This window comes from Ranitomeya variabilis, chromosome 4 (assembly GCF_051348905.1).
Source record: "Ranitomeya variabilis isolate aRanVar5 chromosome 4, aRanVar5.hap1, whole genome shotgun sequence".
NCBI classification, from domain to species: Eukaryota; Metazoa; Chordata; class Amphibia; order Anura; family Dendrobatidae; genus Ranitomeya; species Ranitomeya variabilis.
In genome coordinates this window covers 729889107-729904384 of record NC_135235.1, presented here as the reverse complement: position 1 = coordinate 729904384, position 15278 = coordinate 729889107, and the positions used below count along the sequence as shown (strand labels likewise).

Here is a 15278-nt window from a genome sequence, read left to right as displayed (position 1 = left end):
TACTTGTTTCTCTGAGACCCTCGCCATTGGGGTCATAACAGCGTTTATACCGTTCCGCGTTTGGTAAAATTGATAAAGCAGTTTTATTCGACGGGTCAGTACGATTACAGCGATATCTCATTTATATCATTTTTTTATGTTTTGGCGCTTTTATACGATAAAAACTATTTTATAGAAAAAATAATTATTTTGGTATCGCTTTATTCTCAGGACTATAACTTTTTTATTTTTTTGCTGATGATGCTGTATGGCGGCTTGTTTTTTGCGGGACAAGATGACGTTTTCAGCGGTACCATGGATATTTATATCAGTCTTTTTGATCGCGTGTTATTCCACTTTTTGTTCGGCGGTATGGTAATAAAGCGTTGTTTTTTGCCTCGTTTTTTTTTTTTTTTTCTTACGGTGTTTACTGAAGGGGTTAACTAGTGGGGCAGTTTTATAGGTTGGGTCGTTACGGACGCGGCGATACCAAATATGTGTACTTTTATTGTTTTGTTTTTTTTTATTTAGATAAAGAAATGTATTTATGGGAATAATATATTTTTTTTTTATTATTTATTTAGGAATTTTTTTCTTTTTTTTTTTACACATGTGGAAAAATTTTTTTTTAACTTTTTTACTTTGTCCCAGGGGGGGACATCACAGATCGATGATCTGATAGTGTGCACAGCACTCTGTCAGATCACCGATCTCACTGACAGGGCTGCAGGCTTACCAAGTGTCTGCACTGAGCAGACACTCGGTAAGCCACCTCCTTCCCTGCAGGACCCGGATGCCGCGGCCATCTTGGATCCGGGACCTGCAGCCAGGAAGGAGGTAGGAGACCCTCGCAGCAACGCGATCACATCGCGTTGCTCCGGGGGTCTCAGGGAAGCCCGCAGGGAGCCCCCTCCCTGCGCGATGCTTCCTTATACCGCCGGTACACTGCGATCATGTTTGATCGCGGTGTGCCGGGGGTTAATGTGCCGGGGGCGGTCCATGACCGCTCCTGGCACATAGTGCCGGATGTCAGCTGCGATAGGCAGCTGACACCCGGCCGCGATCGGCCGCGCTCCCCCCGTGAGCGCGGCCGATCGCGTATGACGTACTATCCCGTCACCGGGAATTAAGTCCCAGGTCACCTTGACGGGATAGTACGTCATACGGGATTAAGGGGTTAAGTAACGTAACATTATCAAATGCCCTTCTAGAGTTAAATCCCTGAGTTGGGCAGTTCCAAAGTTTCTCTCAGACACCTCCAGCTCAGGAATGTTAGCCTCTGGGGATGCTTGCCTCATCCTCATCGCTAACAACCACACAAAACAGAAACCTGTCAGCTGCAGACTGCGATGAGTTTCTTTAGGAGCAACCTGGCTGTTGTCCAGACAATCAGATGTCCTCCCTTTCCCCCACAAGTCCCAAAATAATGCAAAGTCCAGACCTATTATAATAGGGTGCAATAGGTCCTTGACTACGCCCACCTCATGGGACAAAGTTTGTGTTTATGACCACTTGGGACACAGGGTATTCCTTAGCGTCACCATGGATACATTGGACACCCATCCTCTTTTCAGGAATCGGCCGATGGGGAATTGTGGCCCTCACTATGGTTACCAAATTCTCTGAGTTCAACTAACCAGTCATTTTTACCAAGTTTATGGTCACATGGCATGCCTGCGGTGCCTCACCTGGTTGAGCGACAGCACTACAGGCAGGATATACAAAATATGAGCAGTGCCATCTTATGCTGCAGTCCTTTGGCTTGGTGGTCATGGGGCAATGGGTGGCTATGTGACCTGGAGTATGACACCTCCAACAAAATATATTATTGGACGGGCCTTTGACAATAACTCGGATGTCTCCTGGGCTTTTGTATGCCCCCCACATACTACTCTAACTTCCTTCTTTTGAGTGTCAGACCCACTTTGGGAAGCCTAGTATTGGGATGCTTCGACCCATTGTTTTCCCAAGGAACTCTTAACTACCTGGTATCTCTACACCAGACTCGCTAGATCATCGGTAATACGGGGATCTTCCTGGGCCACCCAGGATTGCAGCAACCATGGTAGGGAGTGTATTAACCTGTCCATGACAACCTTCTCCACCATCTGTGCTGACGAAGGAGGATTCAGGTTGCAACCATTTTTGGACCAGGTATAGAGGTCAAAGATTTGGGACCGGGGAGGTTTATCAATGCGATGGACCCAATGACGCTCCCATTGTGCTGTGATTGTCAGAGTCACTCCTAAGTGTGCCAAGATCTCAGCTTTTAAATTGTTGTACTCTTTTTGTCCTACAACACGAAGTCATAATAAACCTTCTGTGGTTCCCCTGTTAAATATGGCGCCAGGACCTCAACCCACTGCTCCGGAGGCAATTTCTCCCACTCCGCTACCCTTTCAATCCCTGTCAGGAACACCTCAATGTCATCACCCGGGGTCATCTTTTGCAATGCTCTTCTTACCTTATTCCTCACGTGAGAGTCATCACCTGGATTTGGGGTTGGTACAGTTGCCCTGCCATGGATTGCCTCAGCTAAGAGTTCCATTTGTTGACTGTGGTGCTGCTGCATCTGCTGCTGCTGTTGTTGATGCTGCCACATATGTTGCTGATGAAGATTAGCCTGCACCAGTTGCTTTATTAACTCCTCCATGTTGGCTTTTGCTCCTGCAGTTGCTTTCACCCAGGACATGTGGTATCTGTGCGGCAGTCACACTGCCCCTTGGGATTCATGCCTGTGCTTCTAGCACCAATTGTACAGGTTAGTACTCACTCGACTGCGCTTGAGGTAGGCACATGAAGCGTTATTGCTGTGTGAGCAGGTTTCAGGATGCAGTAAAGGACAGGAGGCAGAGCAAGAGTTAACACTATTGGTTTGCTGAACAGGGATATACTCCAGGCAGTGAGAGGAAGAGTTAACAGGGGTATAACAAAGGGGAGGATACAAAAGGAAGGTGAGGACACGATGAAGGGTATGGAGGGGTTAACGCAAGTTATTTAGGGTTAACTTATCAGTTCAACGGCTTCCTGACTGAAGAGTCCACGATACAAATGGTTGGGCTAACGCTGTCAGCACGTGATGAATCCGTTGTGATCCTCGAGGCAGCGATGATCCGGGTCCTGATGGAGACGTTCAGTCCGTGATGTCCGCGGCGAGGTCCGGGGTCCTGAGCCAGCTGTGGCAAGCAAGGCAATGTCTCTGCAACAGTCTGAGCCCACCAGGGCTCAATGAGGATATGCCGGGAGAGACAAGCGCAGTGTATACGGTGAGTCTCCCGGCCCTCCACTTGCAGTGAGCATTCAACACCAACCAGCCAGATGCATATGACGCCCTGAGTGACGGAAGTCAACGGGCCCAAAGCACTAGTACTGTCACTGTCTCTGTGCGTGGTTGCTGGGGAGCACAGGCATGGGTCTGCACTGCACCCAGGCTCAGGCGACGGAGCTTCGGCGCCCTGTGCTGCTCTCCCTGTCTTCCCGCCATGTCTGACCGCTTCCGCGTGCGCTCTCTGCTACTTAGCCACTCCCCCTGCTGTACAGTGCAAAGGTCGGACCCGATCTATACGTCTTGTTCCGGACAACAAAGGAGACAGCCCCGACAGTTGTGTGCCTGGAGCGCCCCCACTGCCGCAGGGCCGAGGGGTACCCGGTACCGGGCCTCCGAGTCTCTGCTCTGGGGTTGTCACGGCGGCTAGGCCCCGGTCCGTGACCCTGCCGTGGGGCGCACAGTGAAATAGGTACAACAGGTGGTGATGATGTAACAGATGTAGATGGTGAGGCCGTAGTGATGGGGGTGGTGCGGTGCAGTAAATAACGAGGACACCAGGTTGCAGTCTCTTTACCTCTTTACTGAAGATCTCTGGGTCCTCAGTCCGGAACACGGTTCACCAGGCTGCGCAAGTCCGGCCGATCCAATGGCACCTCCAGAGTTCTCTTCACAGGTGGAAATCGGTGCCTTCCTACTAGCGCTATGTGTTGTGGTCCTTCCCTGCTGTGCTTACGGAAAGTCCCCCACAACTGTTGTGTCTGTTTCTTAAGTTCCCTCACAACTCGATTAGATGATGTTCTGCTAATCCTCCGTCCCTCCCTGATGTTCTGGTTGGGACGGCACCCGTTTGACGGGTAGGCTCGGAGCTCTTCCGGGACCCTAGAGTCGCCCCTCTCCACAAGTTGCCCCCCAAGACTGCATAGGTGATTTAAGGTGAGACAGCCCGCCTTAGACTGACTGTCCTGCCGCTGTTTGGAGTATTGCTTGAAGCTGAATGTTATGATACTCCCTCGGCGTTCCGGCCACCGGTAGTGCGCCTCAGTAGGATGTTGCTTCGGTCTTACAGCACGACTCCTACTGGTATTTCTCCTTTGCGTGATCTCGTTTCTCACTCAGCACAATCTATCTCGCTTCTAGTCCTTTCTTGGGCACCGCCGCTACCCGGAGCAGGCACGGTCCCGTTACGTTCGTTCTTGTTGCCAAGCCTCTGTCAGGATCCCACCCCTGACAGAGACCCTACTGTATCTTCCCCTACAACACCCTCTGCCACAAGGTGTTGCCTGGTTCCAACCCAGTCAGCTTTCTGATCTAACTTCCTGCCTGACCCCCAGTTTACCCACTATGGTGGGGAGTGGCCTAATGAATAGCACCCTTAGCTCCCCCCGGAGGCCCAGCTGTGAAATGTATTGGTGTCTGTGATACCTGATCAGATGAACTCCTTCAGTGCCATCAGACGCACCGTAGCTCCCCATAGTGGCGGAGCCACAGTACTGCAACGACCAGGACTCTGGGGCGCTGCATGGCCATTATACAGTATTGAGCAATGTGTGGCCATTATACAGTATTGAGCACTGTGTGGCCATTATTGAGCACCACGCACCCGTGGTATCAGGATGATTCGGCGGTCCTTAAAGGTATATGCCCCTTTTTTCCTTTTTTTTGTTTGGCACTATGGCACTTTGCAATCTTATAAATGGGTGTATTTTATATTTATCATGACACTAGAACACTTTACTTCTTACATCTGTGCAAGGATTTCGATATTATATATGAATTACACACTTTCCCTAATAGTTACATGTATGGTATTGCTTGATCCATAATTGGAAATTGTCTTATACTTGGAAATACTACTTCTTATTGTATACCTTGTCACATCTATTGGTGTTAGCCACATTATTCTCTTTTCCACACTTATATACCGTATTTTCCGGCGTATAAGACGACTTTTTAACCCCTGAAAATCATCTCAAAAGTCGGGGGTCGTCTTATATGCCGGGAACGGCATGTGCAGGGAACGGTCCTGTATGGTTCCCAGGATCTGGAGGAGAGGAGACTCTCCTTCAGGCCCTGGGATCCATATTCATGTAAAAAAAAAAGAATAAAAATAAAAAATATGGGATATACTTACCCTCTGACGGCCTGCGGCTCTCAGCGGTACAAGCGGCGGCCTCCGTTCCTAAGGATGCATTGAGCGAAGGACCTTCGATGACGTCACGGTCACGCGACCGGTCACACAACCACGACGTCATCGAAGGTCCTTTGCTCAATGCATCCTTAGGCATGGAGGCCGCCACTCGCACCGCTGAGAGCCGCGGGCCGTCGGAAGGGAAAGTATATCCAATATTTTTTATTTTTATTCTTTTTTTTACATGAATATGGATCCCAGGGCCTGAAGGAGGGTCTCCTCTCCTCCAGACCCTAGGAACCATCCACACCGCACACACCGTATACGATGATCGCCGTCTTATACTGCGAGTATATCCCAAACTCCATATTTTATTTGGAAAAGTTGGGGGTCGTCTTATACGCCCAGTCATCTTATACACCAGAAAATATGGTAATTGCTTTTGTCCATCACTTTAATTATGGTAGTAATACCTTTATCAGCCATTTCAATGTTTTAATATTAATATACTGATCATGTATTAAAATATCTATATATTAACAAATAAACTAGAAACCGCGCTTAAGGAGGAAACTAATAATACTGAAATGGACCACAGAGGTAGTACTCAAAAACAAACAACAAGGATATCTGCCGCAGTAAAATACCCCCTGCTAATAGCCAACCGTGCACAGTGTCACCGGAGAATACAACTGAGGCCGCTGCGCTCCGCCGGTAGCGCTCCCTGGATACGAGGGGGAAAGCAAAAGCGAAAGTAGGATGGCTGGTAGGCCCCGCCTACTAGTGACGTCACTAACAGTACGGATCGCCGTAGCGCTCCAAAGAAAGGGGAGAAGAGGTCTAACCAACGCGTTTCGAAGAGACTAAGCTCTTCTTCATCAGGGTGTCCTGTTAGTGACGTCACTAGTAGGCGGGGCCTACCAGCCATCCTACTTTCGCTTTTGCTTTCCCCCTCGTGGTATCCAGGGAGCGCTACCGGCCGGGGCGCTCCTGGTTCCGTATTGTGCCTCTCCATCTGGCACAGTGTGTGACAGACACCACGGACAAAACCCCCCTGATTTTATATAGAGCTCCACCACGCACCATGGACTTCACCGGGAACTCCGGGGCCTGCAACTAATATACCGCAAGCAATACATCTACATAGGTAAGCGCAGCGGCTTCAGTTGTATTCTTCGGTGACACTGTGCACGGTTGGCTATTAGCAGGGGGGTATTTTACTGCGGCAGATATCCTTGTTGTTTGTTTTTGAGTACTACCTGTGTGGTCCATTTCAGTATTATTAGTTTCCTCCTTAAGCGCGGTTTCTAGTTTATTTGTTTATTTCAGTGTATATGCGGGTGGGCACTACCCGGCTTTGAATCTCGCAGCTAGGGAGTTCTGCATTTACTTGGGCGAGCGCCAGTGTTGACCTTTTCTTCTCTGAATATCTATATATACTATATACTTTGCATCTTGATACACGCACATGCTTTTCTTGTACCATTTTTCGCCATTACTTAATAAACATATATAATAATTTTTATATTTTCTGTCTGGACATCTTTGGTTTTCCATGCTGGTTTTTGGCTTTTCTTCTATACTGTGTGGAGAGAATGGCGGTACTGTGAGAAGATTATACTGTGTGTGGTGGGATAGTGATAATGTGAGAAGATTATACTGTGTGTGGTGGGATGGTGATAATGTGAGAAGATTATACTGTGTATGGAGGGAACTTCGGTACTGTGAGAAGATTATACTATGTGTGGGGGTACGGCGGAACTGTGGAAATATATTTTGTGTGAGAGAAGCCAGTACATCTTTGAGCCTGTTTCAGAAGAAGAAGTGTCCAAGCTCCTCGCTTCTGCTCAGCCTACAACCTGCAACAGTGACCCCATTCCTTCACATATCCTGCAGTCTCTCTCACCAGTGGTCACCACTCACCTGACTAAAATATTTAACCTCTCTCTTTCTTCAAGTATCTTTCCCTCCTCATTTAAACATGCCATCATAACCCCTTTACTTAAAAAGCCATCCCTGGACCAGAACAGCACTGCTAACTACAGACCTGTCTCTAACCTTTCCTTCATCTCTAAACTCCTGGATCGCTTGGTCCACTCCCGTCTAATCCGCTATCTCTCGGATAACTCTCTTCTTGACCCCTTACAATCTGGTTTCCGCTCTTTACACTCCACTGAAACTGCCCTCACTAAAGTGTCTAATGATCTAATAACGGCTAAATCCAAAGGTCATTGCTCTCTGCTGATTCTCCTGGATCTTTCTGACGCATTTGACACTGTGGATCACCAGCTCCTCCTCACTATGCTCCGCTCTATAGGCCTCAAGGAAACAGCCCTCTCCTGGTTCTCCTCCTACCTCTCTGACCGCTCCTTCACTGTATCTTTTGCCAGCTCCTCTTCCTCTCCTCGTCCCCTTACTATCGGGGTTCTGCAAGGCTCAGTCCTAGGCCCCCTCCTCTTCTCTCTTTACACGGCCCCTATTGGACAAACAATCAGCAGATTTGGGTTCCAGTATCATCTCTATGCTGATCACACCCAATTATACACTTCTTCCCCCGACATCACCCCTACCCTAATTCAAAATACCAAGGATTGTCTGTCTGCTGTCTCTAACATCATGTCCCCCCCCCCACCTGAAACTAAATCTCTCCAAAACGGAACTTCTTGTGTTTCTCCCTTCTACTAACCTCACTCTACCCAACATCGAAATTACCCTGGAGGGTTCAACCATAACTCCCAAGCAGCATGCCCGCTGTCTTGGGGTCATATTTGACACCGAACTTTCCTTTACTCCCTATATCCGATCACTCACTCGCTCTTGTAACCTGCATCTTAAAAACATCTCCAGAATCCGACCTTTTCTCACCGTTGAAACTGCTAAGACTCTTACTGTCGCTCTTATTCATTCTCGTCTGGACAACTGCAACTCTCTTCTGATCGGTCTCCCTCTTACCAAACTTTCTCCTCTCCAATCCATCTTGAATGCTGCAGCCAGAGTCATATTTCTGTCCAGCCGCTTCACCGATGCCTCCATCTTGTGCCAGTCATTACACTGGCTACCCATTCGCTACAGGGTCCAGTATAAACTCATCTCTCTCACCCACATAGCTCTCCACAGTTCTGCACCGCCTTATATCTCCTCTCTCATCTCTGTCTATTGCCCTACACGTGCCCTCCATTCTACAAACAACCTAAAGGTACCTTCACACTGAACAACTTAACAACGATAACAATAGCGATCCGTGACGTTGCAGCGTCCTGGATAGCGATATCGTTGTGTTTGACATGCAGCAGCGATCAGGATCCTGCTGTGACATCCTTGGTCGGAGCTAGAAGGCCAGCACCTTATTTCGTCGCTGGATCACCCGCTGACATCGCTGAATCGGCGTGTGTGATGCGGATTCAGTGATGTCTTCACTGGTAACCAGGATAAACATCGGGTTTCTAAGCGCAGGGCCGCGATTAGTAACCCGATATTTACCCTGGTTACCATTGTAAATGTAAAAAAAAACAAACACTACATACTTACATTCTGGTGTCTGTCGCGTCACCCGGCGTCCGCTTCCCTGCACTGTGTCAGCGCTGGCCGGCCGTAAAGCAGAGCACAGCGGTGACGTCACCGCTCTGCTTTAGGGCCGGCGCTGACACAGTGCAGGGAAGCAGACGCCGGGGGACGCGACAGACACCGGAATGTAAGTATGTAGTGGTTTTTTTTTTTACATTTACACTGGTAACCAGGGTAAACATCGGGTTACTAAGCGCGGCCCTGCGCTTAGTAACCCGATGTTTACCTTGGTTACCCGGGGACTTCGGCATCGTTGGTCGCTGGAGAGCTGTCTGTGTGACAGCTCTCCAGCGGCCACACAACGACGAAACAGCGACGCTGCAGCGATCGGCATCGTTGTCTATATCGCTGCAGCGTTGCTTAATGTGACGGTACCTTAAGACTAACATCCCCTGTAATCTGAACCTCACACCTCCGTCTCCAAGACTTCTCTCGTGCTGCGCCAGCAGACACGAGACAATCAGAGTGATACCTAGCCCCGACCTATTCAAGCACGCTTTGAAAAGCCATCTCTTCAAACAAGCCTACCACATCAACTACTCAGTAAACTAACTTTGCCCTGTTTCCTCCTTCCAAATATTACTCTGAATCTGCACCCTATTATTCATCTGTGTCCACACCCTCCATGCACATGATAACTGCACTTGATACTTGACTATTGCACTTAAACACACGGGCTGATGACCGGATCATGCAGCTTTGTATGAAAATCCCTATGTATTATAATAGCCAGACCTGAAATAACAACCACTTTTCACCCATTGTGTCCCCCCATTTCCTTGCAGATTGTAAGCTTGCGAGCAGGGACCCCACTCCTAATGTCACTGTTTAAATTGTCTTCACTTGTACTGAATTTATTATCTGTACATGTCCCCGCTTAATTGTAAAGTGCTGCGGAATATGTTAGCGCTATATAAATAAAAATTATTATTATTACTGTAGAAACTTTATACTGTGTGAGGGGCATCATATATACAGCATAAGTGGTGTAAAAAGATGTGTCATAAGAAGAACAATTCCACAGGGCTGTGCGGCATTTGTACAAAAAGACTGCCATCTGCCGTCCAGACAGGACCCTGCGGAATCAATGGGAAGAGGGAGGGTGTCAGCAAGGAAGAGTCTAGAAGGTAAACCAGGTCAGGTGACCTTGATGACACAGTTTCCTGTTATTATAAAGGCAATAGCCCCAAAGCCAGAAAAGATTTGGCGCCAAGCAAAACAATGGGGTGCCAGGGAAGAATGTGAAGTACCAGGCCATGGTAAAGTGCCCAAGGCAGCTGGTTGTCGCAGAACCCAGGCGGCACCAGACGAGTCCCAGAGTCCAGACTATGCCAGCCAAGGCCTGAGAACCACACCTGCGCTGGTCAAGACCCGGAGTCCAGAATATGCCTGCCAAGACCTAAGAACATGACCTGCAGTGGTCAAGACCCAGAGTTCAGACTCCGCCAGGGAAGAACAGAGTCTCAGCTTTCATTTCTTCTGGAACAAGAGACATCTGCTGTTGGTCAAGCACTGAGGATCTGTAAGGAGACTCCGCTCAGTAGTATAGGCCTGCAGTGCAGAGCAGGAGGTGCAAGTGAGCAGGGCCATTGCTTCCAACACTGAAGTCAGTACAGGTGTTGGCCTAGGGCAGTGGTGGGGAACCTCAGACCCCAGGGCCATTTACGGCCCTCGATAACCTTTTATCAGGCCCCCGAGCAGATTCTCAGGGACCGCATTCTTGGGCAAGGAGCTGTATTTTGATTGTCACAAGCTCATTAATTTCTTCTTGCTCTGTTAGCACACACACGTAGTGATCACTACTGAACACTGAAGGGCATGCAATGAAAGATTACGTCCTGAAACCAATGCCAGAGTCAGGATGTACTTTGTGGGTGGAGTTTATACGGTCCCTGAAGGATGGTATAAATATCCAAATGGCCCTTTGCAGAAAAAAGATTCCCTACCCCTGGCCTAGGGTAATACAAGAGATAAGGAGGAAGCTGGTGGAAGTGAAGGCGGCCCAGCGAGCCCTGATAGGCTTTATTAGGAGGACTTATGGTCTAACGGGAAGAGGCGGAGACCCCACTATGGCCGGTGTTCGCAGAGTAGAGTGTTGTCGACTATATGTGTCAGGAAAATCCCCCTTGTCAGTAGCTAAAGTCACATGTGGTTAGAGGCTGCTATTAGTGAGAGTGAGGCGGAGAATTCATTGTGTGTCTGATATTGGATATTTCACCTCGTAATCACCCTGTTCTGCATTATTCACTGTTGCCGTAGTGACCACAATTCCCATTATCAGGAAATAAATAATTATATTGGTTACTTCCATCTTGTGTTTGTCGGTGTGTTGTATCCGGTCACCTGATTACAGGGGCATAATGGGGGCATTATACTGTGTGGGGGCATCATATATACTGCATAAGGGGCATATTGGGGGCATTACACTGTGTGGGGGCATCATATATACTGCATAAGGGGCATATTGGGGGCATTACACTGTGTGGGGGCATCATATATACTGCATAAAGGGCATAATCGGGGCGAAGAAAGGGGCCCTGTACTATGATAACAATACATTTCCTCACTTCCTGTCTTCCATAGTTGGGCCGTATGTATCTATTACAGGAAACAGAACAAAAACGCAATAATTCTTATAAAGTGGCAACAGAAACCTCAAGAGTCTCAGTGCTGAAGGGGTTAATGTCCCCCACGCCCAGTAATGGGGAATCTCCAGCACTTACCTCCACCTGCAGAGCCGCACTCCACATATATGGCTGTTCTGTGCACAGGACCTGTGATGAGGTCACAGGAGGGGAGGAGTCAGGGGTCACATGATCAGGGGAGTGAATGATATCCAGAGTTAAGAGGCTACATGGAAACTTCTCCTCAGTGACATTCCCGCCATTATTCCCCCTCACTACTGGCACAATTACCTCACGCCGCCTTTTCTACACAGTGTTATGTGTGGAATGTAACGTGTGATTTCTCTGGAGACAAATAGACCCCACACATGAGGGAATTATCACCAGTTACCGGACGTCTAGTATATGGCGGCATATGATTGTGCTATCGACTCCACACCAGGAGCTGAAATGACGAAATCTCACTTATTTATCCCCTTCCAGAGTTTGTCTAAGCCTCATATACGGCCATGCACCTCTCCAGTCACCGTGGGAGGTTGTTTTTTAAAAGGATGGAGGGCGGCGTCCATGCTTGGATTTTAGAGAGATTAATAAAATCACAGCTCACCTTCCCTATCCTTTACCCCTTATACCTGACCTGTTTAGCCAATTACCTGGAGGTAAATGAATTCACGAACTCAACGTGAGAGGGGCATATAACCTTATACATGGACGCCATGGTGACGGATGGAAGACCGCATTCAATACACCTGAGGGGCAGATTGAAAATTTGATGCTGCCATTCGTATTAAGCAATGCTCCATCAGTCTTCGAAAATTTCATAAATTATATGTTTTTCTCACTGGTTGGTAGATTTGTGGTAGTTTACCTGGATGATATATTGAGTTACTCACGTACTCTGGAGGAGCATGGTGAGCATGTCAGACAGCTGGAGTGCGGAAAACATTACCCAGCAATCCCTCTTTGACGTTTGGAAGAGCTCCATTGAAAAATGTCCTAGCACCAAGAAAGATGACAAAGAAGAATGATTCGCTAAAAGTGGAATGTCTTCCAAATAAAATCATTACATGCGATCTTAGTGATGAGCGAACAGGCTCGCCACTACTCGTTACTCGCCTAAGTATCACTATGCTCGGTGTACTCGGCAAGTACCGAGCATTTCTGGGATTATTCGGTGGGAGCTCGGGTCTCCGCCCTGCAATTCTGGTGCTCTCTAGAGCGCCCATCAACATGCAGGGATTGTCTGTCTTGCACTGTAAAGCCATCTTTGTTGTGGCATTACAGTGATTGGCTGGCCGCACAGCGTCATTATTTCTATAAGAGACCTGGCGTCGCCCTGCTCGTCACAGTCATGTCCGGAATCAGACAGTGTAGGGAGAGCTGCTGCCGAGATAGGGACAGATTTGTGCTGTTATTAGATACTCTGGGTATACCATCCTAGAACCCACAAATCCAACTAAACCAACAGTCCTTCTAAGGACTAATTACGGGGTATATAGATTGCAGTGCTAGGGAAGCAGGGAGTGCACAGTATGTGCGTATATACACATCAGTACAAGGCCTGCAGGCACTGTATGTGGGGTATATGGATATCATTGCATGCATCAAAAGGCTCCATTAGGCTACGTTCACACTAGCGTTGTGCGCCGTTGCGTCGGCGACGCAACGCACAACGCACGCAAAAACGCGTCAAAACGCACGCAAAAACGCTGCGTTTTGCGACGCATGCGTCGGTTTTTGCCGAAAATCGGACGCAAGAAAAATGCAACTTGTTGCGTTTTCTTGGTCCGACGCTTGCGGCAAAAAAGACGCATGTGTCGCACAACGCAACAAAAAAAAACGCATGCGTCCCCCATGTTAAGTATAGGGGCGCATGACGCATGCGTCGCCGCTGCGTCGCCGACGCAAACCCGACGCACATTAGCTTAACGCTAATGTGAACGTAGCCTTACTGTCTGCTGCTGACTATTACATATATACCTAGTTCCAGGTATCAGTGGCTAGGAATATTTTTTTTTGTACCTCAGTCCTGATAATTGTATTCCAAAACAATCCAGAGCCCTTTTTTCGTTTTTTAATATTTCACATGTGTTTGATAATCCTAATATGCAGTGGGCGTTTTAGCGAACACATGCAAAATATTAAAAAACAATTTATGGGACGTCCCTTGTCCAAACATTTCTATGAACAGCATAACAGCACCATAACACTATAACAACTTTGTAAAACAAATGTCCAGGGCAGAAAGCAAATGGATCTATCAATTGGACACTCTGAGACCGAAGGGGTAAAACAGTGAAATGGAGCTCTTTGGATTTTATAACCTCTCAATTATCTAATTGTCAGCAAGGATATTTGTAGCCGGACTTTAGCAGCAGTCTGAGGAAGAAGGCTGCCATCTTATAAATGCAATATTAGGGATGGCGGCACACACCAAATAATATTAAGGAAAATATAAGGTTTGCAGCCCGGGGTCCACCGTGCAGAGATGACACCTGCTGCTCGGTAATGGCAGACAGTATATGGCGGTATAATGTGAGCACACACAGGTTAGTTTCACCCGGTATGTAAGGAGGCGAACCCTGTTGCGTCACAGGGCCGCAATACCGCAGAGTGAACGCTAATGTTTGGTCACAGAACTCTACCCCAAGGACACAGGGTTAGAGTCCCTCTAGATCCACTAGCGTTCGATGCCGCAACTGCTGTGCCAGAGAGAAACTTAAAGATTTACCACATAAAGTGCGTACAGAGCTGCTCTGGTGGATGCCACTAACCACCCTAAACTTGGGCAGGAAAGCCCACCAATTGCGCATGGCGCTGCTCTGACGGATGCTGCAATGGACGCAGTACTCTCGTGCCTAGTGCTGGATGGCACAATCTGGCGCTAGTTAGCTCCAATCACCCACACTCAGGTAGCAACACTAGAGAAGGGGTTCATCAGATTGCACACACTCATCCACACATACACGATTTTAGATTCATACTAGCGCATGGCCGAGTGGCCATGCAAACTTTTTATAGTTGCGTCCTTCCGGGAACTTCCCGGTGGTCCAATTAGGGCCACTTCAGGAACTGAACATGTGACCCCTGACCTCCAATGAGAGGTTGTCCCACGAGCATGCTCAGTTGACCAAAAAGCAGGACTTAGTCCCTGGAGCGTCTGCTCACCGCTAATTACTGCTGGTTACAATTGCTGAACCTGGGAGGGCAGCAGTAACCAGACGCTCAGCATCAGCTTGAGCAGCCTACTCTGCGGCTGGGGAAGAATGGGAGTCCGCAGATGACATGGTTTGAGATTCCCCCCGTGCAGCGGAGAGAACTCGACACCTAACATGCGTAGGATACTAGGATTGCTTTGGTACACTTGCTGCTCCATACAGAAGATCAGTCGCGTGATTCTCACATGATCAACAATGTCATGTAGGTCCTTACTGTCCTGACGTTACCATACTACACAGAAGACGCGCCTGTATTATAGGATGAATATTGAGCACCTGTCACTGGCCGTGACAGCGCCCCACTGACTATACCTCCATATTGCTGACCATCGGAGGTGAGACAGCATTTACCCCATAACTTCTATACTACATCTGTACATGAAGCCTGCTCTCGCAGAATTTAATCACTATGCATGGCTTTACCAAATACAAGGTAAATGAACCTCCCTATTGGTCTAACTCACGCTAAAACTTTATGGTAGGATCACTAGTCCACT

General features: G+C 48.1%; 1 protein-coding gene across 1 annotated transcript in view; it reads right to left on the bottom strand.

The window, feature by feature from the left end:
* Positions 1–11702, bottom strand: part of LOC143767930 (uncharacterized) — an 85120-nt gene extending 73418 nt beyond the window's left edge. The window contains exon 1 of the mRNA XM_077256454.1: positions 11663–11702. Coding sequence (XP_077112569.1) covers positions 11663–11689 — 27 coding nt within the window. The 5' untranslated portion in view covers positions 11690–11702. The remainder of the gene's footprint in view (positions 1–11662) is intronic.
* Positions 11703–15278: the final 3576 nt, after the last annotated feature.